The 27,951-nt window shown below is 51.2% G+C and overlaps 1 protein-coding gene across 1 annotated transcript in view; it reads left to right on the top strand.

The window, feature by feature from the left end:
* Window positions 1-27,951, top strand: part of LOC143981551 (immunoglobulin superfamily member 3-like) — a 151,699-nt gene that overhangs the window by 17,173 nt on the left and 106,575 nt on the right. Inside the window, 6 exon segments of the mRNA XM_077479494.1 lie at window positions 4,482-4,844; window positions 5,987-6,385; window positions 7,945-8,340; window positions 8,856-9,251; window positions 16,291-16,671; window positions 18,390-18,782. Of these exon segments, the coding sequence (XP_077335620.1) occupies window positions 4,482-4,844; window positions 5,987-6,385; window positions 7,945-8,340; window positions 8,856-9,251; window positions 16,291-16,671; window positions 18,390-18,782 (2,328 nt within the window).

Here is a 27,951-nt window from a genome sequence, read left to right as displayed (position 1 = left end):
CATCTCATTTCTTGAGGCCCGAAATACCCCCGCCCCCCCCCCCCCCCCTACGAATGGCCCCTTTTTGGAAAATAGACATTCTGAAGTGTTTAACCCCTTGCCACCGAGCGTACGTAGATGTGCGTACTCGGCTTCCGAGGGTTATACCGGGATGATGCCCGCACCTGCAGGCATCATCCCGGTACCGTTTTTCTGAGCGGGTGATTGGCTTTCCAGCCATAACAACTGATGCGGCTAAAAGCCACTCGGCTGTTATGCCGGAGGAGCGGGAGGGGACGTTCCCTCCCGCCGCCTCCCGCCGCTCTTACCGGTGCTCCCGTTCAATTGGGAGCATCGATCACACATCCGCCGCTTACAGCGGCTAGGGAGGGACTGGAATGACGCCGTAAGCGGCGTCATTCCAGTCTCCTAATTGTAAACACGGAAGCGACATCATGACGTCACTTCCCGTTTACTCGGCTGCCAATGGCGCCGGTTTTAAAAATATATACGGTATTCAGAATCGCCGTTTTCGGCGATATGAATACTTTGAAGTGTAAAGGAGGGGTGGGGGGTCTTTTAGACCCCCGATCCCTCTATAAAGAGTACCTGTCACCACCTATTACTGTCACAAGGGATGCTTACATTTTTTTAAAACAATTTATTAATTTTAAAATGAATAAAATAAATAAAAAAAAATAAATAAAATTTTAAAGCGCCCCCCCCCCCCCAGTCGCCACGAGCGCATGCAGCAAAGAAAATGCATGTGGAAGTCGCGCCCGCATATGTAAATGGTGTTCAAATCACACATGTGAGGTATCACTGTGATCGTCAGAGCGAGAGCAATAATTCTTGCACCTCCTCTGTAACTCTAACCTGGTAACCGGAATTTTTTTTTTTTTTAAGGCGTCGCCTATTGAGATTTTTAGGTAACGTAGTTTGTCGTCATTCCACGAGTGCGTGCGATTATAAAGTGTGACATGTTTGGTATCTATTTACTCGGCGTAACATCATCTTTCACATTATGGAAAAAAAATTAATTGCTTTGTTTTTTTTAAATTCATGAAAGTGTCACTTTTCCCAAAAAGTTGCGTTTAAAACACCGCTGCGCAAATACCGCGTGACATAAAATATTACAACAATCGCCGTTATATTCTCTAGAGTCTCTGCTAAATATATATATATAATGTTTGGGGGTTCCAAGTAATTTTCTAGCAAAAAATATGGATTTTAGCTTGTAAACACCAAATGTCAAAAATAGGCTTAGTCATGAAAGGGTTAAACAAGTTTTTTTTAAGTTGACACTTTTTGTTACAATTTTTTGGAAAATAATTTTTTATTTTTTATTTTTTACATACTGTCACCAGTGCAGTACGGCGTCATCATATAACTGGTGTGGCGGTGAGCAAAGACACTGACTGGGGACAGAATGTACAGTTTTTCTTCTTTTTTTTTTTTTTTACTACTTTTTTTTTTTTTTTTATGATTTTTTTTTTTTTTTATGATTTTTAACCACTTCAGCCCCGGACCATTTTGCTGGCTTAAGACCAGGGCACTTTTTGCGATTCGGCTCTGCGTCGCTTTAACTGACAATTGCGCGGTCGTGCGACGTGGTTCAGACACAAAATTGACGTCCTTTATTTTCCCACAAATAGAGCTTTCTTTTGTTGGTATTTGATCACCTCTGCGGTTTTTATTTTTTTGCGCTTTAAACAAAAAAAGAGTGACAATTTAGAAAAGAACGCATTATTTTTTACATTTTGCTATAATAAATATGCCCAAAAATATATAAGAAAACATTTTTTTCCTCAGTTTAGGCCGATACGTATTCTTCTACATATTTTTGGTAAAAAAATAAATAAAATCGCAATAAGCGTTTATTGATTGGTTGGCGCAAAAGTTATAGCGTTTACAAAATAGGGGATAGTTTTCTGGCATTTTTATTAATAATTTGAAAATAACGCATTATTTTTTACTTTTTGTTATAATAAATATCCCCAAAAAACATATAAAAAAATTTTTTTTTCCCTCGGTTTAGGCCGATACGTATTCTTCTACATATTTTTGGTAAAAAAAAAAAAAAAAAAAACGCAATAAGCGTCTATTGATTGGTTGGCGCAAAAGTTATAGCGTTTACAAAATAGGAGATAGTTTTCTGTCATTTTTATTAATAATTTAGTTTTTTTTTACTAGTAATGGCGGCGATCAGCGATTTTTATTGTGATTGCGACATTATGGCGGACGCATCAGACAATTTTGACACATTTTTGGGACCATTGTCATTTATACAGCAATCAGTGCAATTAAAAATGCACTAAATACTGTAAAAATGTCACTGGCAGTGAAGGGGTTATCCACTAGGGGGTGAGGAGGGGTTAAGTGAGTGTGTTTTTTTTTTTTAACTGTTACCATGGTAACGCTGTACTACTCTGGGGAAGTGATCAGGATTTTATTTTTTTCACACATTAGGATTGATTATAGCAGTGAATTTTACATTTTATACTTGCTATAAGCAACCATTTTTACTGAATGAAATTGATTCATTCATTGTGGTGTTGTTGTGATTATCTGTGATTGGCCACAACTAATCACATGGTACAGATGGGCTGTGATTTAGCCCTGTCTGCACCATGTGATCACTGTGACCAATCGCAGAAAGCATCTCGATTGTACACAATGAAGGGCATGAATCAAAGCCATTCATTGTGTACAATTGTCATGTGATCCCCTGTGATCACATGGTATCGGCAGCGGGCCGATGCACTGATCAGTCACCGTCTGTGTCCGTGAACACAGCCAGTGACAGATTGTGCCGCAGCGCAGCGTGTTCCCGGGAGGGTGTCATATAGGGTTGCCACCTGTCTGGGATTCACCCGGACAGTCCGGGTTTTGAATCATGTGTCCGGGTTTCAGGCGAACTCAAACCCGGGACACATGATTCAGACCGGGCTGTGGCTCCCCAAGTAACCAAGATAGTCGCACACAAATCTGTTGCCATCCAGGAGCTGTGGGCGGGCGTCTGGGGGCAGGTTTGGCATCACTGGGGGGGGGGGCAGGGTGATGATGTCAGCAAGGGCAATTTGGCCACACCCACTGTTTTCTGCCACGCGCTATGCTCGCCGCATTACTACTCTCCTTGGGACACCCAAAGGCGTCCCAGGCCGCTGAAGTGTTCGGGTTTGGCTTGATGTAAAGGTGGCAACCCTAATGTCCTGCTCCGTCCACCCGGAACAACAAAGGCCCCGCCCAGCCATCATTTGACAATAGGCTGGGTGGAACGTGGTTAAAGTGAACCTGTATTCTGGCCAATAAGTGGAACTTTACCCGGTGATCCTGCCAAAAAGCCAGTAAGCTAGGAAATACCAGTGCGGTCTGTCTGTGCTGCATTGAAATCCCAAGCAGTGCTATCAGCCCTGCCCAGTTCTCCGAGGACTAGAGAACACCTCCCCCTTTATATCACAGAGATGGGGGAGGTTAGGTGCCCAATATGTCTCCTCCATAGATACACTACAGTAAATGGGCGTTGTCATCCTAGGAAGGAAGTGTGTTACTGGCGGGATCACCAGGTGAAAATAAAGGAAGCAAAGCCTTTCATTCTTGGGTTTAAATACACGTTACTGTAAATCAGGGGTGACCAACTTGGTGCATAAACAGGACATCGGTTTTGGCCACCAACATACCCGAAGGGGCCACGTAATAACTTCACCTTTTGTAAACTGCCACGCACAGCCTCGGCCCACAGGAAGTGGGTTGGGTGATGATGGAAGTCAAGCAGCAATGGAGATTGGAGCTCTAGCTCGGGGGGGGGGGGACACAGCGAATAAGGTGGCAGCCCTCTACATTTTCTTGTATACGTTACACTTTGAACCTTGTCCATGTCCTGAAGAAGCCTCACGGTGAAACGCGTAGAGACGCACAAGGGCTCACTGTACAAAAGCATTTATGCATGTTTTTAACCCTGTTGAACATTGTGAAAGGATTATAAATCTTTTCAATACATATTATGTAGATATTATTATTTTTTTCTTTTGGTGGCTCCTCCATTGTTTCTATGCCTTAAAAGTCCCATTTTGGTTACTTATTCAGCACTTTTTCTTATTTGCCTGATTTTGCGGATGTGGCATCAGGAGTGCTTCTTTTTCATATTCTCCTTGATGTAAAACAGAATTTATGTGTAGTAAATCCATAGTAACTATACTATAATAAATCAACAAACCCAGATGAACTGTGGTGTCCCTTAGTGGACACTGACTCATGCGGTCCGGGGACCGTGGTGTGCCGTGTGGTCACAGACAGTTGGTAGAACTTGATGGACTTTTGGTATCTTTTTTTCAACCAGACTAACAATGTAATTATATACAGTGTGTGTGTGTGTTCTATACCAGGATTGGGTCTCCTGACCTATAATAAGCGTTGGCACCCGGCCAGACGCAGTTTCCGAGGTGTTAGGTGTGCGCCGATTTGTGTCTCTACAGTGGTTGATCAATGCAATCTCATTTTAGGTGGAGGTTTTGGAGTCCAGGTGGAGGCGCCAACCACAGTTCTCATCCCGGGACACCCCCTGGAGGTCATCTGTTCCGTCACTAACATGAGTCCCGGGGGCGGGCAGTTTCGCGTTGTCTGGCTGCTTGGTGGAACCAAAATGGCCACCTGGGAGCCATCTGGAGTGGTCACATTCAGAAAGGAGTCTGGCTCCGCAGAGGCGGAGGGACGGCTGGTTGTGCACAGGCGGGACCTGACTACCTGGGTGCTCAGGATCAGTCAGGTGCGGATTGAAGATGGCGGCTCATACGTCTGCGAGTTCACCGACGAGCGGAGCAAGAGCCAGACGTCCAAAACCATGTCTGTGGAGGTGAAACGACCAGGTGAGCCCCCAACAAATATAATACATTGAATATAATAATATTAAGGATGATGGGGGCTGGGCTCAGACATGTCAGGTCTCTTTATATCATTCTATAATTTATATTTAATATTTACATTTATTTATATTATTATTATTGTTGTTATTAACTAATATTTATTATTATTTATTATTATATATTATTTATTAAATGTTTTTTATTATTTATATACTTTTTATAAATACAATTTATTTTTATTTCTAATATTTTTTTAATTCATATTTATTTTTTGTATTTATTTCTAATATTATTATTATTATTATTATTATTATTATTATTATTATTATTATTATTATTATTATTATTATATTATAAATAATTACAAAAAATATGAATTAATAAAATATTAGAAATATGAATCAATACATAACTAACAATTAGAGATATAATAATATAAATAAATACAAAAAATAAATATGCATTGATACAATATTAGAAATATCAATACATAACAATTAGAAATATTATTATTATTAATATTTCTAATTGTTATGTATTGATATTTCTAATATTGTATTAATTCATATTTATTTTTTGTATTTATATTATTATTATTATTATATCTCTAATTGTTAGTTATGTATTGATTTATATTTCTAATATTGTATTAATTCATATTTATTTTTTGTATTTATGTATAATATTCTAATAAATAATAATATTAATATTTCTAATTGTTAGTTTTGTATTGATTTATAGTTCTAACATTTTATTAATTAATATTTATTTTTTGTATTTATAATATAATAATAATAATAATATTTGTAATTGTTAGTTATGTATGGATTTATATTTCTAATATTTTTTATTAATTCATGTTTATTTTTTGTATTTATTTATAATATTATAATAATAATAATAATAATAATATTTCTAAATGTTAGTTATGTATTTATTTATATTTCTAATACTTTATTAATTTATATTCAATATATTTATTGTATTTATTATTAATATTATAAATATTATTTATGTATTTATTTATATTTCTAGTATTTTAATAATTTTATATTTAATATTTATTTCCTGTACCTATTATATAGATAACATTTGTATATCATTAGATTATATTATAATATTTATATATGAATTGTGACTTTCAGAGTTGCGTGCTCCGCAGGTCTCCCTCACGGCGGTCACATCTCAGCTCTATGAAGGGGATTCGGTGGGGTTTCGCTGTCTGGTCTCCCCGTCGTCATCCTCCTCGGCTTCTCTCGGTTGGTTCCGGAAGGCGGCATCAGGCGACTTAACGCAAATGGCGTCCATACTGCGGGACGGTCGGCTGGTGATTGGTGCAGATTATAAGAAGAGACATGATGAGGGTCATCTGGTGGCAGAGAAGGGCGATTCTGGACTCTTCATTCTCCGGTTGGATGATGTGACGCAAAGCGACAAAGGAGAATATGTCTGCCGCTACAGCGAGGAAACGCAGGACGAGGGCGGAGCCTGGAGAGACGTCACCACTGACAGCAACGGTGTCCATATCGATGTCCAACTTCTGAGTAAGAATCTCTGAGAAGATGAATCAAAAATTGATACCCCTGAAAACACTCGCTGTGCCCATTATGAGGGGTTCCCACCATCCCTGTACTGAGTTCCCAGGTCTGTACACCCGCTGTGCCCATTATGAGGGGTTCCCACCATCCCTGTGCTGAGTTCCCGGGTCTGAGTGTACACCCGCTGTGCCCATTAGGAGGGGTTCCCACCACCCCTGTGCTGAGTTCCCGGGTCTGTACACCCGCTGTGCCCATTATGAGGGGTTCCCACCATCCCTGTGCTGAGTTCCCGGATCTGTACACCAGCTGTGCCCATTATGAGGGGTTCCCACCATCCCTGTGCTGAGTTCCCGGGTCTGTACACCCGCTGTGCCCATTATGAGGGGTTCCCACCATCCTTGTGCTGAGTTCCCGGGTCTGTACACCCGCTGTGCCCATTATGAGGGGTTCTCACCATCCCTGTGCTGAGTTCCCGGATCTGTACACCCGCTGTGCCCATTAGGAGGGGTTCCCACCATCCCTGTGCTGAGTTCCCGGGTCTGTACATCCGCTGTGCCCATTATGAGGGATTCCAACCATCCCTGTGCTGAGTTCCCGGGTCTGTACACCCGCTGTACCCATTATGAGGGGTTCTCACCATCCCTGTGCTGAGTTCCCGGGTCTGTATACCCGCTGTGCCCATTATGAGGAGTTCCCACCATCCCTGTGCTGAGTTCCCGGGTCTGTACACCCGCTGTGCCCATTATGAGGGGTTCCCACCATCCCTGTGCTGAGTTCCCGGGTCTGTACACCCGCTGTGCCCATTATGAGGGGTTCCCACCATCCCTGTGCTGAGTTCCCGGATCTGTACACCCGCTGTGCCCATTATGAGGGGTTCTCACCATCCCTGTGCTGAGTTCCCGGATCTGTACACCCGCTGTGCTCATTATGAGGGGTTCCCACCATCCCTGTGCTGAGTTCCCGGGTCTGTACACCCGCTGTGCCCATTATGAGGGGTTCTCACCATCCCTGTGCTGAGTTCCCGGATCTGTACACCCGCTGTGCCCATTATGAGGGGTTCTCACCATCCCTGTGCTGAGTTCCCGGATCTGTACACCCGCTGTGCCCATTATGAGGGGTTCTCACCATCCCTGTGCTGAGTTCCCGGGTCTGTACACCCGCTGTGCTCATTATGAGGGGTTCCCACCATCCCTGTGCTGAGTTCCTGGGTCTGTACACCCGCTGTGCCCATTATGAGGGGTTCCCACCATCCCTGTGCTGAGTTCCCGGGTCTGTACACCCGCTGTGCCCATTATGAGGGGTTCCCACCATCCCTGTGCTGAGTTCCCGGGTCTGTACACCCGCTGTGCCCATTATGAGGGGTTCCCACCATCCCTGTGCTGAGTTCCCGGGTCTGTACACCCGCTGTGCCCATTATGAGGGGTTCCCACCATCCCTGTGCTGAGTTCCCGGGTCCATCCAATGAAAGTATCCAGGAAAAGTGTTGATATTACAGGTTGGAACTTCTATAAATGCATTTTATATATTTTTCTCCCCAATGATAAGTGTCTCTCATCTCTCCGCAGCCTCTGCCCTTCAAGTCTCACTCATGACGCGGAACTTGAAGCCCATCTTGGGTAGCACGGCCGCCCTCTACTGCAACGCCAAAGCCAGTTTCAGCCTGAGCGGTCGGCGCCTCGTCTGGTCCTGGTTCTTTCAGCCTGACCAGCGGGGACCCTTCCAGAGCCTGGTGCGGGGGTCCGGGAATGGGGAGCTGCTGTGGGGAGACTCGTATCCCGACTTCAAGGGAAAAACTCAGATCTCGCTAAATGCCGACTCGTCCGTCCTGAGTGTCCATCGGGTCCAGAGATCGCAGCAGAGCGGAGCCTATCAGTGCAGAGTCACCATCCCGACCACCCAGAGTGCGGTGACTCCAGCCACCATCTCCTCCAATCCCGTCTCTATACAAGTCCAACTCCCAGGTACGTCATAACCCTTCCCGGGGGCGTCTATGAATGGGCGGGTGTCAGTCTGGAGGAGTGGGTGTTCCTAGGCAGGCTATATTTGCATGCAGGCCGCCCTAAGTAACGCCCAGATGTGACGCTGAGACTCCACGATTGAAAAAAAACTGAAAGCCAATGAATGAAAAGGGCGGCCCAGGGACAGTCAGGCTGGGGAAGAAAGGGTTAGATGATGCTGGATGTCCTCCAGCCAGGAAATGAGGCAGGGCTGTGTCTAACTTGCTGCAGCTTCTAATGCACATTGTAAGAAGCTCACAGTATGTAGAGAAAACTTCACTGACTCGGGGAAAGTAGCAGGAAGGGAGTTTAGCCTTCACTTGCTGCATGCTTGCTCCAGTATAGAAGCCCTTATTTATACCCTGACAGGTCCTCTTTAGTACTCATACAGTTCCCATCATTACCACAGTGATAATACTCCAGATACAGATGTGTTATAGAATTATAATGGCTGGCACTGACCGCTGTCTCTCTCCCAGACATGAAGCTGAGGCTAGGCTCTGCCCCTGATGGACTGGCACTGACAACGGGTCAGGACGAGGCTGAGGTCACCTGCAGGATCCTGGAGCGCACCCCCAACACTAAACTCAGCGTCGCTTGGTTCTTTCGCCCGCCATCATCCGCTTCCTCGGTGGAGATCCTTAGAGTGGACCGCGGGGATGTGACCAGCCAAGCTCCATCATCACTCCGCCCCCGCTTCATCTCTGGACGCTCCTCCGCGGACTCCTTCCTCCTACGAATCCTCAGACCAGGCCTCCGGGAGGAGGGGATTTACCACTGCACGGTGCAGGAATGGATACTGGAGGAGACGGGCAACTGGACCCAACTGGGGGAGAAAAAATCCGAAGGCACCCGGATCACCTTCATCGCCTCTGGTGAGATAACACGCCGCAGTATATCTCGTCTCTTCATTACTTGTGATTATATGTCTTCTATATCATAATATACTGCCCACTACTGGCTGAGGGGAGAACTGTTGACCACCCACAGCCATTCCCTGAGCTCAGGATAATGAGAAAATCTCCTATTGTGTCCGTCTGTCCTCAGCTCTGCCAGCAGGGGGTGATGTCTGTCCTCAGCTCTGCCAGCAGGGGGTGATGTCTGTCCTCAGCTCTGCCAGCAGGGGGTGATGTTTGTCTGTCCTCAGCTCTGCCAGCAGGGGGTGATGTGTGTCCTCAGCTCTGCCAGCAGGGGGTGAAGTGTGTACTCAGCTCTGCCAGCAGGTGGTGAGGTGTGTCCTCAGCTCTGCCAGCAGGGGGTGAGGTGTGTCCTCAGCTCTGCCAGCAGGGGACGATGTGTATCCTCAGCTCTGCCAGCAGGGAGTGATGTCTGTCTGTCCTCAGCTCTGCCAGCAGGGGATGATGTGTGTCTGTCCTCAGCTCTGCCAGCAGGGAGTGATGTGTGTCCTCAGCTCTGCCAGCATGGGGTGATGTGTGTCTGTCCTCAGCTCTGCCAGCAGGGGGCAATGTCTGTCTGTCCTCAGCTCTGCCAGCAGGGGGTGATGTGTGTCCTCAGCTCTGCCAGCAGGGGGTGATGTCTGCCCTCAGCTCTGCCAGCAGGGGGTGATGTGTGTCTGTCCTCAGCTCTGCAAGCAGGGGGTGATGTGTGTCTGTCCTCAGCTCTGCCAGCAGGGGGTGATGTGTGTCCTCAGCTCTGCCAGCATGGGGTGATGTGTGTCTGTCCTCAGCTCTGCCAGCAGGGGGCAATGTCTGTCTGTCCTCAGCTCTGCCAGCAGGGGGTGATGTCTGTCCTCAGCTCTTCCAGCAGGGGGTGATGTCTGTCCTCAGCTCTGCCAGCAGGGGGTGATGTGTGTCTGTCCTCAGCTCTGCAAGCAGGGGGTGATGTGTGTCCTCAGCTGTGCCAGCAGGGGGTGATGTGTGTCTGTCCTCAGCTCTGCCAGCAGGGGGTGATATGTGTCCTTAGCTCTGCCAGCAGGGGGTGATGTGTGTCCTCAGATCTGCCAGCAGGGGGTGATGTGTGTCCTCAGCTCTGCCAGCAGGGGGTGATGTGTGTCCTCAGCTCTGCCAGCAGGGGATGATCTCTGTCCTCAGCTCTGCCAGCAGGGGGCGATGTGTGTCCTCAGCTCTGACAGCAGGGGGCGATGTGTGTCTTCAGCTCTGCCAGCAGGGGGCGATGTGTATCCTCCGCTCTGCCAGCAGGGGGCGATGTGTATCCTCAGCTCTGCCAGCAGGGGGCGATGTGTATCCTCCGCTCTGCCAGCAGGGGGCGATGTGTGTCCTCAGCTCTGCCAGCAGGGGGCGATGTGTATCCTCAGCTCTGCCAGCAGGGGGCGATGTGTATCCTCCGCTCTGCCAGCAGGGGGCGATGTGTGTCCTCAGCTCTGCCAGCAGGGGGTGATGTGTATCCTCAGCTCTGCCAGCAGGGGGCGTTGAGTATCCTCAGCTCTGCCAGCAGGGGGTGATGTCTGTCTGTCCTCAGCTCTGCCAGCAGGGGGTGATGTGTGTCCTCAGCTCTGCCAGCAGGGGGTGATATGTGTCTGTCCTCAGCTTTGCCAGCAGGGGGCGATGTGTGTCTGTCCTCAACTCTGCCAGCAGGGGGTGATGTGTGTCCTCAGCTCTGCTAGAAGGGGGTGATATGTGTCTGTCCTCAGCTTTGCCAGCAGGGGGCGATGTGTGTCTGTCCTCAACTCTGCCAGCAGGGGGTGATGTGTGTCCTCAGCTCTGCCAGCAGGGGGTGATGTCTGTCTGTCCTCAGCTCTGCCAGCAGGGGGCGATGTGTGTCTTCAGCTCTGCCAGCAGGGGGCGATGTGTGTCTTCAGCTCTGCCAGCAGGGGGCGATGTGTATCCTCCGCTCTGCCAGCAGGGGGCGATGTGTATCCTCAGCTCTGCCAGCAGGGGGCGATGTGTATCCTCCGCTCTGCCAGCAGGTGGCGATGTGTATCCTCCGCTCTGCCAGCAGGTGGCGATGTGTGTCCTCAGCTCTGCCAGCAGGGGGCGATGTGTATCCTCAGCTCTGCCAGCAGGGGGCGATGTGTATCCTCCGCTCTGCCAGCAGGGGGCGATGTGTGTCCTCAGCTATGCCAGCAGGGGGTGATGTGTATCCTCAGCTCTGCCAGCAGGGGGCGTTGAGTATCCTCAGCTCTGCCAGCAGGGGGTGATGTCTGTCTGTCCTCAGCTCTGCCAGCAGGGGGTGATGTGTGTCCTCAGCTCTGCCAGCAGGGGGTGATATGTGTCTGTCCTCAGCTTTGCCAGCAGGGGGTGATGTGTGTCTGTCCTCAGCTCTGCCAGCAGGGGGTGATGTCTGTCTGTCCTCAACTCTGCCAGCAGGGGGTGATGTGTGTCCTCAGCTCTGCCAGCAGGGGGTGATGTCTGTCTGTCCTCAGCTCTGCCAGCAGGGTGTGATGTCTGTCTGTCCTCAGCTCTGCCAGCAGGGGGTGATGTGTGTCTCCAGCTCTGCCAGCAGGGGGTGATGTGTGTCCTCAGCTCTGCCAGCAGGGGGTGATATGTGTCTGTCCTCAGCTTTGCCAGCAGGGGGCGATGTGTGTCTGTCCTCAACTCTGCCAGCAGGGGTGATGTGTGTCCTCAGCTCTGCCAGCAGGGGGTGATGTCTGTCTGTCCTCAGCTCTGCCAGCAGGGGGGCGATGTGTGTCTTCAGCTCTGCCAGCAGGGGGCGATGTGTGTCTTCAGCTCTGCCAGCAGGGGGCGGTGTGTATCCTCCGCTCTGCCAGCAGGGGGCGATGTGTATCCTCAGCTCTGCCAGCAGGGGGCGATGTGTATCCTCAGCTCTGCCAGCAGGGGGCGATGTGTATCCTCCGCTCTGCCAGCAGGTGGCGATGTGTGTCCTCAGCTCTGCCAGCAGGGGGCGATGTGTATCCTCAGCTCTGCCAGCAGGGGGCGATGAGTATCCTCAGCTCTGCCAGCAGGGGGTGATGTCTGTCTGTCCTCAGCTCTGCCAGCAGGGGGTGATGTGTGTCCTCAGCTCTGCCAGCAGGGGGTGATGTGTGTCTGTCCTCAGCTCTGCCAGCAGGGGGTGATGTCTGTCTGTCCTCAACTCTGCCAGCAGGGGGTGATGTGTGTCTGTCCTCAGCTCTGCCAGCAGGGGGTGATGTGTGTCTCCAGCTCTGCCAGCATGGGGTGATGTGTGTCCTCAGCTCTGCCAGCAGGGGGTGATGTCTGTCTGTCCTCAGCTCTGCCAGCAGGGTGTGATGTCTGTCTGTCCTCAGCTCTGCCAGCAGGGGGTGATGTGTGTCTCCAGCTCTGCCAGCAGGGGGTGATGTGTGTCCTCAGCTCTGCCAGCAGGGGGTGATATGTGTCTGTCCTCAGCTTTGCCAGCAGGGGGCGATGTGTGTCTGTCCTCAACTCTGCCAGCAGGGGTGATGTGTGTCCTCAGCTCTGCCAGCAGGGGGTGATGTCTGTCTGTCCTCAGCTCTGCCAGCAGGGGGTGATGTGTGTCTTCAGCTCTGCCAGCAGGGGGCGATGTGTGTCTTCAGCTCTGCCAGCAGGGGGCGGTGTGTATCCTCCGCTCTGCCAGCAGGGGGCGATGTGTATCCTCAGCTCTGCCAGCAGGGGGCGATGTGTATCCTCCGCTCTGCCAGCAGGTGGCGATGTGTGTCCTCAGCTCTGCCAGCAGGGGGCGATGTGTATCCTCAGCTCTGCCAGCAGGGGGCGATGAGTATCCTCAGCTCTGCCAGCAGGGGGTGATGTCTGTCTGTCCTCAGCTCTGCCAGCAGGGGGTGATGTGTGTCCTCAGCTCTGCCAGCAGGGGGTGATATGTGTCTGTCCTCAGCTTTGCCAGCAGGGGGTGATGTGTGTCTGTCCTCAGCTCTGCCAGCAGGGGGTGATGTCTGTCTGTCCTCAACTCTGCCAGCAGGGGGTGATGTGTGTCCTCAGCTCTGCCAGCAGGGGGTGATGTCTGTCTGTCCTCAGCTCTGCCAGCAGGGGGTGATGTCTGTCTGTCCTCAGCTCTGCCAGCAGGGGGTGATGTGTGTCCTCAGCTCTGCCAGCAGGGGGTGATATGTGTCTGTCCTCAGCTTTGGCAGCAGGGGGCGATGTGTGTCTGTCCTCAACTCTGCCAGCAGGGGTGATGTGTGTCCTCAGCTCTGCCAGCAGGGGGTGATGTCTGTCTGTCCTCAGCTCTGCCAGCAGGGGGTGATGTCTGTCTGTCCTCAACTCTGCCAGCAGGGGGTGATGTGTGTCCTCAGCTCTGCCAGCAGGGGGTGATGTCTGTCTGTCCTCAGCTTTGCCAGCAGGGGGTGATGTGTGTCTGTCCTCAGCTCTGCCAGCAGGGGGTGATGTCTGTCTGTCCTCAGCTCTGCCAGCAGGGGGTGATGTGTGTCTCCAGCTCTGCCAGCAGGGGGTGATGTGTCTATATGCAGTCGTATTTACAGATGCATCTTTTGATAGCAGTAATATCACATGGTGCCAGTCCTCAGCTTTTCCAGCAGAGGGCGATGTGTGTCTATGTGCAGCCTTATCTTATATTATTATTATACAGGATTTATATAGCAACAACACATTTTCAGATGTATCTTGTGTTCTCAGCGCTTTCAGTAGGGGGCGATGTGTCTATGTCTAGCCATATGTCCATAGGTATCCTCCGGTGATATCAGTATTATTACATGGTGTGTGTTCTCTGCTCCTCCAGCAGGGGGCGACGTGTGTCTATGTGCAGTCATATTTATAGATACAGTGCTGTGAAAAGCAATTGCCCTGCCCCCCCCCCCCCCTCCCATGCTGAATCATGAATGAACTGTGATTAACCACCATTTTGTTTGGAAATCTGAGTTAAATTTCACTTGCCACAACCGGGCCTGATTACTGCCAGACCTGTTGAATCAAAAAATCACATAAATAGCTCTACCAGAAAATCCTGAAGGAGAACGTCCGGCCATCCGTTCCTGACCTCGAGCTCAAGTGCACTTGGGTTATGCAGCAGGACAATGATCCGAAAACACAACAGCAAGTCCTCCTCTGAATGGTTCAAACAAAGCAAAATGTATGTTTTGGAGTGGCCTAGTCAGAGTCCAGACTTAAATCCAATTGAGATGCTGTATGATGACCTCACACGGGCCCTTCATGCTGGGAAAACCCTCGATTGTGGCTGAATTAAAACAATTCTGCAAAGAAGAGTCGGCCAAAATCCCTCCACAGTGATGGGAAAGACTCATTGCCGGTTATCGCAACACTTGATTGCAGTTGTTGCCGCCAAGGGTGGCCCAACCAGTCATTAGGTTTAGGGGGGCAATTACTTTTCACAGCATTGCATAGCTTGATATCAGTATTATTACATGGTGTGTGTGTTCTCAGCTGCTCCAGCAGGGGGCGATGTATGTCTGTGTGCTGTATGGGAGATACATTGTATCATATTCTGAGGATAAGAATTCGATTTTTGAGGTTTTTTTTTTTCCATAGAGTTGATGGTAGTGCCGGGAGAAGGACGCAAGAGAACCCCTCAAGATTGTTATTTTGGTGCTACCGAAAACAAACACAAGTTTTCATAATATCCTATGGAAATGTAAACATACATACACGCAAACATGCATGCATACATACATAACATAACATAACATACATAATAACATAACATAACATAACATAATAACATAACATACATAATAACATAATATAACATACATAATAACATAACATAACATACATAATAACATAACATAACATACATAATATAACATAATATAACATACATACATAACATAACATAACATACATACATACATAAACACGTGTGTGTGTGTGTGTGTGCGTGTGTATATATATATATATATGCAAATAAGAAAGAGAGGATGAAAGAGTTAATAAGAAATCATCAGGATTTGGCGACTTTCGCATTTTGAAAAAGCGCACAAATCGCGCCGTACACGTAGGGCAGCCGGTTGGTTTTTCTATAGTTGCCCCAATGCACGACAAATGCTCACGTACCTTTTTGAACATCTTGCGCTTTCTAACCGCGTGTTCTGCCGCGTTTGCTGCAGAATTTTTCAAGCGATGACCACTCCCCTTTTTTTATTTTATTTTTTATTTTTTTGGCACATTTGGGGTCCCCTTAACGATGAATGGCACTGCGAGCGCGTCAGAGTTTTTTTATAGGCGCGTTTTGTAAATGTGCGCGGAATGGCGTGATTATATGCACGGTCGCAGGAACGCTATTGTGTGAATGCAGCCAAACTACAAAACGTTGGCGACGCATTTTAGGAATAAAAAATACGAAATAACGCAGACTGGTCACAGCTGCGGAGAGTTGTACCGATTTAGCCATCTGAAGTTCGGATTAGGGTAACAGAGGCTGCCGGGGGGGTTGGGGGGGGGGGGTAAAAACAGGTGGCCGATCTGCCTGCTGACCTACAAGTAGACTTGGTGGCCCTAATTCTATTTGCTATTCAAAGCGGCACCTGTGTGAATGAGACCTTATGGGTGATAGTATTTATTAACACATCTCGCCCCCTGCTGGCGGAGATGAGGACAGGCATGTTGTGGCAGCACGGCGAAGCCATGTAAAGTGTCTGTCACTGGTTGTTGTAGGGAGCAGGGCTGCTGTTAGAAATCATGGAGCCCCCATACAGCCCCCCACCCCCAACCATGCCTACACCCCACCTACCCCCCCACACACAGGGTGCAAAAGAAAAGCAGCACTGACTTTATCCGCCAACACCCCAAAATAGAAAAAAAAAGTCCCTCCTCTGCTCCCACCTCATGGGCCCCCCAGTTTAGCTGATGGGGCCTGGGCCCACTACAAGAGGACTGGTTGTACTGCCTTATCAGCAGGCTTGTTGCGGAGCATGCTCAGTTGCACATCCCCAGCTTTGTGACTACAGAGAGCTCCTATAAAATAAACTATATACAGTATAGAAAAAGACTTTGATAGGCAGGATCCCGCATTTCTTGAACCCCCCCCCCCCCCCCCCATTCTCATTGCTCTTTCTTTCTTTCTTCCTTCCAGATCAGACCTTGAAGCTCCCTAAGCAGAATGTCAGCTCTTCCGTCAAGCAGGGAGAGGATTTGGTGCTGCGCTGCCCCCTGGAGGCGGGACTTAGTCCTTCGTCGCTCCTCTCCATCTCCTGGTATCTGCAGGGGTGGGACCTCCGTCCTCCCCGCCTCCTGTGCCGGACCGATCGGGAAGGGGTGACGGAGTACGAGGACAGCCGCCTACGTATGGTGGCCCCCGGGCGGGGTAATTACAGCCTGGTGCTCCAGAGGGCGGAGCAGGAGGACTCGGGGAGGTACTTCTGCCAGGTGGAGGAATGGAGAATGCAGGAGGGGGAATGGAAGATGGCCGCCTCTGACCAATCCGGGTTCCTGGAGTTTAGGGTCACCTCGCCTGGTATGTACTCATTACCCAGAGGTCTCCTCTCTCACCATCTCTGAGGTAACTATTAAGGGGGGCTCTGATTGGCTGCTATGGGAAAAGTAGACTACCTGAGACCAGAACAGCTCCACTAATTTCCATTAGAAGTTAGGGTTCAGGTTAGAGAGTTAGGGGGTTAAGGGTTTAGGTTAGGGTTAAGGGTTTAGGGGTGAGGGTTTAACCTTGAAGAACAAGGTTAGGACTCAGGTATTGGAATAGGGACCTGCTGCAAAGGTCAAAGGTCTGAAGGCGTGTCCCCAGAGGTCAAGGGTCAGGAGGCGTGGCTGACCCAACCCCACTAATGTGTTCCGCCTACCCCAACTAAGTTGTGAATGAATAAGTCGGGGAAAACCCTAATCGCTAAGCACTTTTCCCGACTTGTTCATTCCCCAGAATTAGTTGGGGTAGGCGGAACACATTGGTGGGGTTGGGTCAGCCATGCCTCCTGACCCTTGACCTCTGGGGACACCCCTTCTTACCTTTGGAGCAGGTCCCTATTCCAATCCCTGAGTCCTAAACTTGTTCTTCAAGGGAAAAACCTAACCCCTAAACCTAACCCTTATTAGGAAATTCTTATTATTGGGGGGGGGGGGGATTATTGGGGGAGTAGCCAGTAATAACACCCTATACCTGACACCCTGTGTGCTTATTATATCGTGCTGATAGATGGCAGGGCTCAAGCAGGAGCAGAACAAGATCCCCGCTCCATCATGGAGGTGAGCTCTTCATGTTCTGCTCCAAGGGGCGCAATGGCCACACACAGGACCTGACATGTAAATGTATGCACATGTACCTGGCAGTTGGAAGCCTGGAGGCCAGTAAAATGGGGGTAGAGGGGTTTTAGTTTGTAAGATGGGGGAAGGGGGGTTGTAGTTTGGAAGATGGGGGAAGGGGGGTTGTAGTTTGGAAGATGGGGGAAGAGGGGTTGTAGTTTGGAAGATGGGGGAAGAGGGGTTGTAGTTTGGAAGGTGGGGTAAGAGGGGGTTGTAGTTTGGAAGATGGGGGAAGGGGGGTGTAGTTTGGAAGATGGGGGAAGAGGGGGTGTAGTTTGGAAGGTGGGGTAAGAGGGGTTGTAGTTTGGAAGATGGGGGAAGGGGGGTGTGTAGTTTGGAAGATGGGGGAAGAGGGGGTGTAGTTTGGAAGATGGGGGAAGAGGGGTTGTAGTTTGGAAGATGGGGGAAGAGGGGTTGTAGTTTGGAAGATGGGGGAAGAGGGGGTGTAGTTTGGAAGATGGGGGAAGAGGGGGTGTAGTTTGAAAGATGGAGGAAGAGGGGGTTGTAGTTTGGAAGATGGAGGAAGAGGGGGTTGTAGTTTGGAAGATGGGGGAAGAGGGGGTTGTAGTTTGGAAGATGGGGGAAGAGGGGTTGTAGTTTGGAAGATGGGGTAAGAGGGGTTGTAGTTTGGAAGATGGGGGAAGAGGGGGTGTAGTTTGGGAGATGGGGGAAGGGGGGTTGTAGTTTGGAAGATGGGGGAGGGGTTGTAGTTTGGGAGATGGGGGAAGGGGGGTTGTAGTTTGGGAGATGGGGGAAGGGGGGTTGTAGTTTGGAAGATGGGGGAAGAGGGGTTGTAGTTTGGAAGATGGGGGAAGAGGGGTTGTAGTTTGGAAGATGGGGGAAGGGGGGTTGTAGTTTGGAAATGTTGGGGTTGTATTTAGCGGAGTTCTTCTTATCTCGATTTTTTTGTCTCCTCTACAGAAGATCACCTGAGTTTGAATCTCACCGAATTAACCCTTTTGGTGCCAGAACAGTCCAGTTTCACCCTCCCCTGCCAGGTTTTGGCAGTGTCCATGCCCGGCTCTCGCCTGTCTGTCTCCTGGTTGAAGGGTGAGGGCCCCGGGGCCCCACACATGATGCTGTTTGGTGTCAACCACATGGGTGAGTTTATTTATCCCCAGGAGAAGAGAGAGCGGCTCCAGTATGAGCGACCATCAGAGCTGACCTTCCATCTGAGGATCCACAGTGGTCAGATGACCGACAGCGGCACCTATTACTGCCGGGTCCAGGAGTGGCTGCCGAGCCCCCGCGGAGCCTGGGAGTCACTAGGAGAGCGCCAATCCGGACACATCTCTGTCATCATCCTGACTGCAGGTACAGATGTGTCAATGATCTTTAGTTATGCCTGTAGAGATCTGTGGTCGGGGTACATGGAGGACCTCTGCAGGGCCAGGAAGGTGGGGAATGTGGAGAGGGGTGCTTGTGGGAGCCAAACACTGAGGGGGGTTGGAGTGAAGGATGAACATGGGGGAGTGAAGGGCAGGGTGTGCAGGTTGGATGGTTGGATATGGGAGGAGGGAGGGGGCAGATTCTGTGGGTTGGATATGGAGGGGGGCACGGTGTGTGGGTTGGATATGGATGGAGGGAGGCGGGGTGTGTGGGTTGGATATGAATGCAGGGGGGCGGAGTGTGTGGGTTGGATATGAATGGAGGGGGGCGGGGTGTGTGGGTTGGATATGGATGGAGGGGGGCGGAGTGTGTGGGTTGGATATGAATGGAGGGGGGCGGGGTGTGTGGGTTGGATATGAATGCAGGGGGGCGGAGTGTGTGGGTTGGATATGAATGGAGGGGGGCGGGTGTGTGGGTTGGATATGGATGGAGGGGGGCGGAGTATGTTTGTTGGATATGGATGGAGGGGGGTTGGATATGGATGGAGGGGGCGGGGTGTGTGGGTTGGATATGGATGGAGGGGGGGTGGGGTGTGGGTTGGATATGGAAGGAGGGGGGTTGGGTATGGGATACACATTGAAAAAAAGAAATGAAGGCCCACCTGAGGGATTTCTCACCTACTCATTAAAGTGGGGCTCCGGAACATCTCTAAATACAGCCGGCAGTCCGGCTTTGTGATCTAACACATGGCACAGTGGTGTTGCTCTCACATGTTTCAGGCAGTGGGAGCTGGAAGGGTGAATGTTCAAGCAGGAAGCTCAGTAGCGGTTGAAGACTCAGTAGTAGTATGGTGAGGGGGTGACACGGGGAGTAGCAGGGCTGCAGGTTCTGAAAAGTGGGGTCACCCTCTGGCTGTATTGTATGGTAGAGGTGAGTGAATAACAGAACTGGCTGAACAGAATCACACAGTCAGGTCCATCAGTCCTCGTTGTGTTTGGTCAGGGTTCCTCTGTATGTCTTGTCATGTATTAGGGTGTTGGTAGCCCCAGTGGCCTCCAGGTGGTTTCATGAGGCTCTGTTTTGCCCCTCCCCCTAGGTTCCTACTCACCGATCTGCACCTCACCATCCAGCTTCTACTTCCTATTGGCATTCACCATCCTCTTCATCATCCTTGTCCTTGGGCTCATCGTTCTATCGTTGTGGCGTTGCAGAGGTCGCGCGGGGCAGCGGAGGACCCTGGGCGGTCTGTGGTCCTCTGTGAAGATGTCTGAGATGGAGAAGGAAAATGGAGGACAAACTTTCCGGACAGATGATGAAATGACCCCCGCCACACTGCCAACCACGTTTTCTGGTGAAGGGAACCTGTGTAGTTCATAATGAGCCGTATCTTAGGGGGCAACCCCCCCCCCCCCAACTTACCGGAGAGCCACTGCTGGAATCCTCCAAGATGTAAATGAAGTCAGTAGGTGACCACCAGCCTCCACCTAGAACTGGCCCCAGGGCTGAGCATGTCTGAATTCCTCCTCTATAGTGGCCCTTATGAGGACGGTCAGATCTCAGGACAGAGCGGGGACAGCGGGGTCACATTCCTGCCACCATCCTCAATCTTCTCAGCAACGCACTCTTAATAAGCCACCATTGTCTGCCACCCTTCCCTATTATTTATTGATGTTTCTGAAATAAGAACTGTCTGTGTTGCTCTATACTGTACCAAGCTTGGTCTGATACATAGGCCCTAATAATACATAGAATACAATAATAAATAATTTTTATTACATCCTGTGTCCTTGTCCTATGTGGTTGCAGCATCATTAAGTGCCACGCCCTGACTACAACTTCCTCTTCCACTCTGCAGAGAGGTGGAGTCCCTCCACTGGCCATACCACTAGATATGACACTATGAGCTCCTCAGGGGAGGGTCATAGAGACCGAGAGGATGCAGCCATTAGCAGTGCAGCATTGCTGATGCCTCCCAGCTATACCTATGGAGGATCCTCCTCCGGGGGGGTCCAACAAGTTCCAGTTGAGCCTGGTCAGGGGGTAGGCAGAAGAGGCAATGACCTTGGGTGGGAGGAACCAAAGAGGACGGGACCTGAAACCTATACTGATGAAGTAGTCACAGCTCATGGGGGTTGTTTGGATGTTTTGCTTTGCCCCAGCATCCTCTGCTCCTGTATTGGGAGATGGATGTATATTATACAGAAAATGTAATGCCATCAGTCTTCAGATCTCTGCATATCCGTTGTGCTATAGGGCCATGGGATATACTGGGTGGTATATTAGTAATGTAGGACCACAGGGTATACTGTACTGGGTGGAGTATTTGATGTACAGCCATTAGGTGTGCTGGATAGAGTACTAGTGGTGTATGGCCACAGAGTATACTGGGTGGAGTATTAATGGTGTAGGGCCATGGACTATACTGGTGTAGTCTGATGTAAGGCTATGGGGTATACTCGGTGGAGTGTTGGGGTGTAGGGCTATGGGGTATACTGGATGGAGTGTTGGGGTGTAGGGCTATGGGGTATACTGGATGGAGTGTTGGGGTGTAGAGCTATGGGGTATACTGGGTGGAGTGTTGGGGGTGTATGGCTATGGGGTTTTTCTGGATGGAGCATTGGGATGTAGGGCTATGGGGTTTGCTGGATGGAGTGTTGGGGTGTAGAGCTATGGGGTATACTGGATGCAGTGTTGGGGTGTAGAGCTATGGGGTATACTGGATGGAGTGTTGGGGTGTAGAGCTATGGGGTATACTGGATGCAGTGTTGGGGTGTAGAGCTATGGGGTATACTGGATGGAGTGTTGGGGTGTAGGGCTATGGGGTATACTGGATGGAGTGTTGGGATGTAGGGCTATGGGGTATACTGGATGGAGTGTTGGGGTGTAGAGCTATGGGATATACTGGGTGGAGTGTTGGGGGTGTATGGCTATGGGGTTTTTTATGGATGGAGCATTGGGATGTAGGGCTATGGGGTTTGCTGGATGGAGTGTTGGGGTGTAGAGCTATGGGGTATACTGGATGCAGTGTTGGGGTGTAGAGCTATGGGGTATACTGGATGGAGTGTTAGGGTGTAGAGCTATAGGGTATACTGGATGGAGTGTAGGGCTATGGGGTATTCTGGATGGAGTGTTGGGGTGTAGAGATATGGGGTATACTGGATGGAGTGTTGGGGTGTAGAGCTATGGGGTATACTGGATGGAGTGTTGGGTTGTAGGGCTATGGGGAATACTGGATGGAGTGTTGGGGTGTAGAGCTATGGGTTATACAGGATGGAGTGTTGGGGTGTAGGGCTATGGGGTTTACTGGGTGGAGTGTTGGGGTGTAGGGCTATTGGGTATACTGGGTGGAGTGTTGGGATGTAGAGCTATGGGGTATGCTGGATGGAGTGTTGGGGTGTAGGGCTATGGGGGTATACTGGATGGAGTGTTGGGGTGTAGGACTATGGGGTATACTGGGTGGAGTGTTGGGGTGTAGGGCTATGGGGTATACTGGGTGGAATGTTGGGATGTAGGGCTATGGGATACTGGATGGAGTGTTGGGGTGTAGGGCTATGGGGTATACTGGATGGAGTGTTGGGGTGTAGGGCTATGGGGTATACTGGATGGAGTGTTGGGATGTAGGACTATGGGGTATACTGGGTGGAGTGTTGGGGTGTAGGGCTATGGGGTATACTGGATGGAGTGTTGGGGTGTAGGACTATGGGGTATACTGGGTGGAGTATTGTGATGTAAGGCCATGGGGTATACTGGATGGAGTGTTGGGGTGTAGGGCTATGGGGTATACTGGATGGAGTGTTGGGATGTAGGACTATGGGGTATACTGGGTGGAGTGTTGGGGTGTAGGGCTATGGGGTATACTGGATGGAGTGTTGGGGTGTAGGGCTATGGGGTATACTGGATGGAGTGTTGGGGTGTAGGACTATGGGGTATACTGGGTGGAGTATTGTGATGTAAGGCCATGGGGTATACTGGATGGACTGTTGGGGTGTAGGGCTATGGGGTATACTGGGTGGAGTGTTGGGGTGTAGGGCTATGGGGTATACTGGGTGAGTGTTGGGGTGTAGGGCTATGGGGTATACTGGGTGAGTGTTGGGGTGTAGGGCTATGGGGTATACTGGGTGGAGTGTTGGGGTGTAGGGCTATGGGGTATACTGGGTGGAGTGTTGGGGTGTAGGGCTATAGGGTATACTGGGTGGAATATTAGTAATGTAGGACCACAGGGTATACTGTACTGGGTGGAGTATTTGATGTACAGCCATTAGGTGTGCTGGATAGAGTACTAGTGGTGTATGGCCACAGGGTATACTGGGTGGAGTATTAATGGTGTAGGGCCATGGACTATACTGGGGTATTCTGATGTAAGGCTATGGGGTATACTGGGTGGAGTGTTGGGGTGTGGGGCTATGGGGTATACTGGATGGAGTGTTGGGGTGTAGGGCTATGGGGTATACTGGATGGAGTGTTGGGGTGTAGAGCTATGGGGTATACTGGGTGGAGTGTTGGGGGTGTATGGCTATGGGGTTTTTCTGGATGGAGCATTGGGATGTAGGGCTATGGGGTTTGCTGGATGGAGTGTTGGGGTGTAGAGCTATGGGGTATACTGGATGCAGTGTTGGGGTGTAGAGCTATGGGGTATACTGGATGGAGTGTTGGGGTGTAGAGCTATAGGGTATACTGGATGGAGTGTAGGGCTATGGGGTGTTCTGGATGGAGTGTTGGGGTGTAGAGCTATGGGTTATACAGGATGGAGTGTTGGGGTGTAGGGCTATGGGGTTTACTGGGTGGAGTATTGTGATGTAAGGCCATGAGGTATACTGGATGGAGTGTTGGGGTGTAGGGCTATGGGGTATACTGGATGGAGTGTTGGGATGTAGGACTATGGGGTATACTGGGTGGAGTGTTGGGGTGTAGGGCTATGGGGTATACTGGATGGAGTGTTGGGGTGTAGGACTATGGGGTATACTGGGTGGAGTATTGTGATGTAGGGCCATGGGGTATACTGGATGGAGTGTTGGGGTGTAGGGCTATGGGGTATACTGGATGGAGTGTTGGGGTGTAGGGCTATGGGGTATACTGGGTGGAGTGTTGGGGTGTAGGGCTATGGGGTATACTGGATGGAGTGTTGGGATGTAGGGCTATGGGGTATACTGGGTGGAGTGTTGGGGTGTAGGGCTATGGGGTATACTGGATGGAGTGTTGGGGTGTAGGGCTATGGCGTATACTGGATGGAGTGTTGGGGAGTAGGGCTATGGGGTATACTGGGTGGAGTGTTGGGGTGTAGGGCTATGGGTGTATACTGGATGGAGTGTTGGGGTGTAGGACTATGGGGTATACTGGGTGGAGTGTTGGGGTGTAGGGCTATGGGGTATACTGGGTGGAGTGTTGGGGTGTAGGGCTATGGGGTATACTGGGTGAGTGTTGGGGTGTAGAGCTATGGGGTATACTGGGTGGAATGTTGGGGTGTAGGGCTATAGGGTATACTGGGTGGAGTGTTGGGGTATAGGGCTATGGGGTATACTGGGTGGAGTGTTGGGGTGTAGGGCTATGGGGTATACTGGGTGGAGTGTTGGGGTGTAGGGCTATGGGGTATACTGGGTGGAGTGTTGGGGTGTAGGGCTATGGGGTATACTGGGTGGAGTGTTGGGGTGTAGGGCTATGGGGTATACTGGATGGAGTGTTGGGGTGTAGAGCTATGGGGTATACTGGGTGGAGTGTTGGGGGTGTATGGCTATGGGGCTTTTCTGGATGGAGCATTGGGATGTAGGGCTATGGGGTTTGCTGGATGGAGTGTTGGGGTGTAGAGCTATGGGGTATACTGGATGCAGTGTTGGGGTGTAGAGCTATGGGGTATACTGGATGGAGTGTTGGGGTGTAGAGCTATAGGGTATACTGGATGGAGTGTAGGGCTATGGGGTATTCTGGATGGAGTGTTGGGGTGTAGAGCTATGGGTTATACAGGATGGAGTGTTGGGGTGTAGGGCTATGGGGTTTACTGGGTGGAGTATTGTGATGTAAGGCCATGGGGTATACTGGATGGAGTGTTGGGGTGTAGGGCTATGGGGTTTACTGGGTGGAGTATTGTGATGTAAGGCCATGGGGTATACTGGATGGAGTGTTGGGGTGTAGGGCTATGGGGTATACTGGATGGAGTGTTGGGATGTAGGACTATGGGGTATACTGGGTGGAGTGTTGGGGTGTAGGGCTATGGGGTATACTGGATGGAGTGTTGGGGTGTAGGACTATGGGGTATACTGGGTGGAGTATTGTGATGTAAGGCCATGGGGTATACTGGATGGAGTGTTGGGGTGTAGGGCTATGGGGTATACTGGATGGAGTGTTGGGGTGTAGGGCTATGGGGTATACTGGGTGGAGTGTTGGGGTGTAGGGCTATGGGGTATACTGGGTGAGTGTTGGGGTGTAGGGCTATGGGGTATACTGGGTGGAGTGTTGGGGTGTAGGGCTATGGGGTATACTGGGTGGAGTGTTGGGGTGTAGGGCTATGGGGTATACTGGGTGGAGTGTTGGGGTGTAGGGCTATGGGGTATACTGGGTGGAGTGTTGGGGTGTAGGGCTATGGGGTATACTGGGTGGAGTGTTGGGGTGTAGGGCTATGGGGTATAATGGATGGAGTGTTGAGGTGTAGGGCTATGGGGTATACTGGATGGAGTGTTGGGGTGTAGGGCTATGGGGTATACTGGGTGGAGTGTTGGGGTGTAGGGCTATGGGGTATAATGGATGGAGTGTTGAGGTGTAGGGCTATGGGGTATACTGGATGGAGTGTTGGGGTGTAGGGCTATGGGGTATACTGGGTGGAGTGTTGGGGTGTAGGGCTATGGGGTATACTGGGTGGAGTGTTGGGGTGTAGAGCTATGGGGTATACTGGGTGGAGTGTTGGGGTGTAGGGCTATGGGGTATACTGGGTGGAGTGTTGGGGTGTAGGGCTATGGGGTATAATGGGTGGAATATTAGCAGTGTGGGGTCAAATGGTATACTGGGGGAATACTGCATTGTAGGGCCATTTGGTATGCTGGGTTGAGTATATGCACTGTATGTGGAAGCACTATACACACTGTACAGCACAGTATATGTAGGCGCTATAACACCCCCCCCCCCCCCCCCCCTCACTGTTATTTGGGATGAAGTTGAATGTTGTATCACATCTGACTGTCAGAAGATTCCGCTGAGCGGTACAATAATATGTCTCAGTGGGATCAGCGGGATTCATGGCGGATTCCCCTGTAATGACTGCGCTCTGCGGTCAGCGGACTCGGGATTCTGCCGGTAATGGTGGGATTAGCGATCCTCCGGTGTGCCGATAATGAGCGCCGGCTCTGGAAGTGATTTTCCCTCTCTGCTGGATGTGGTCAGAGCTCTCATATCTCTACAGCTGGATATATTGTATATCTCCCCACCCCCACTTTCCGTCATCTTCTCCCCCACCATCGCCTCCCCCCGCTCCAGCCACCGTCTGCCCACCACCATCTTCTTCCCCCCCACCATCATCTCCCCCCGCTCCCCACCATCATCTCCATCCGCTCCCCACCATCATCTCCATCCGCTCCCCACCATCATCTCCCCCCAGCTCCCCACCATCATCTCCCCCCGCTCCCCACCATCATCTCCCCCCGCTCCCCAAAATCATCTCCTTCCGCTCCCCACCATCATCTCCATCCGCTCCCCACCATCATCTCCATCCGCTCCCCACCATCATCTCCCCCCAGCTCCCCACCATCATCTCCCCCCGCTCCCCCACCATCATCTCCCCCCGCTCCCCACCATCATCTCCCCCCGCTCCCCACCATCATCTCTTCCGCTCCCCACCATCATCTCCATCCGCTCCCCACCATCATCTCCCCCTGCTCCCCACCATCATCTCGCCCCGCTCCCCACCATCATCTCCATCCGCTCCACACCATCATCTCCCCCGCTCCCCACCATCCTCTCCCCCCCGCTCCCCACCATCATCTCCCCCCGCTCCCCACCATCATCTCCATCCGCTCCCCACCATCCTCTCCCCCCCGCTCCCCACCATCATCTCCATCCGCTCCCCACCATCATCTCGCCCCGCTCCCCACCATCATCTTGCCCCGCTCCCCACCATCATCTCCATCCGCTCCCCACCATCATCTCCCCCCGCTCCCCACCATCATCTCCCCCCGCTCCCCACCATCATCTCCATCCGCTCCCCTCCATCATCTTCATCCGCTCCCCACCATCATCTTCATCCGCTCCCCACCATCATCTACATCCGCTCCCCACCATCATCTCCATCCGCTCCCCACCATCATCTCCCCCCGCTCCCCACCATCATCTCCCCCCGCTCCCCACCATCATCCCCCCCCGCTCCCCACCATCATCTCCATCCGCTCCCTACCATCATCTCCATCCGCTCCCCACCATCATCTCGCCCCACTCCCCACCATCATCTCAATCCGCTCCCCACCATCATCTCCATCCGCTCCCCACCATCATCTCCCCCGGCTCCCCACCATCATCTCCCCCCGCTCCCCATCATCATCTCCATCCGCTCCCCACCATCATCTCCATCCGCTCCCCACCATCATCTCCATCCGATCCCCACCATCATCTCCCCCCACTCCCCACCATCATCTCAATCCGCTCCCCACCATCATCTCCATCCGCTCCCCACCATCATCTCCCCCGGCTCCCCACCATGCTCTCCCCCCACTCCCCACCATCATCTCCCCCCGCTCTCCACCATCCTCTCCCCCCGCTCCCCACCATCATCTCGCCCCGCTCCCCACCATCATCTCGCCCCGCTCCCCACATCATCTCCCCCCGCTCCCCACCATCATCTCCATCCACTCCCCACCATCATCGCCATCCGCTCCCCACCATCATCGCCATCCGCTCCCCACCATCATCTCCATCCGCTCCCCACCATCATCTCCATCCGCTCCCCACCATCATCTCCACCCGCTCCCCACCGTCATCTCCACCCGCTCCCCACCATCATCTCCACCCGCTCCCCACCATCATCTCCACCCGCTCCCCACCATCATCTCCACCCGCTCCCCACCATCATCTCCCCCCGCTCCCCACCATCATCTCCATCCGCTCCCCACCATCATCTCCCCCCGCTCCCCACCATCATCTCCATCCGCTCCCCACCATCATCTCCCCCCGCTCCCCA

The sequence above is a fragment of the Lithobates pipiens genome, unplaced genomic scaffold (assembly GCF_037356315.1).
Source record: "Lithobates pipiens isolate NorthernLeopardFrog02 unplaced genomic scaffold, aLitPip1_a1.2 Scaffold_16, whole genome shotgun sequence".
NCBI lineage: Eukaryota > Metazoa > Chordata > Amphibia > Anura > Ranidae > Lithobates > Lithobates pipiens.
The sequence above is the reverse complement of the archived record's forward strand: the minus strand, read 5'-3'. Positions and strand labels throughout refer to the sequence as shown.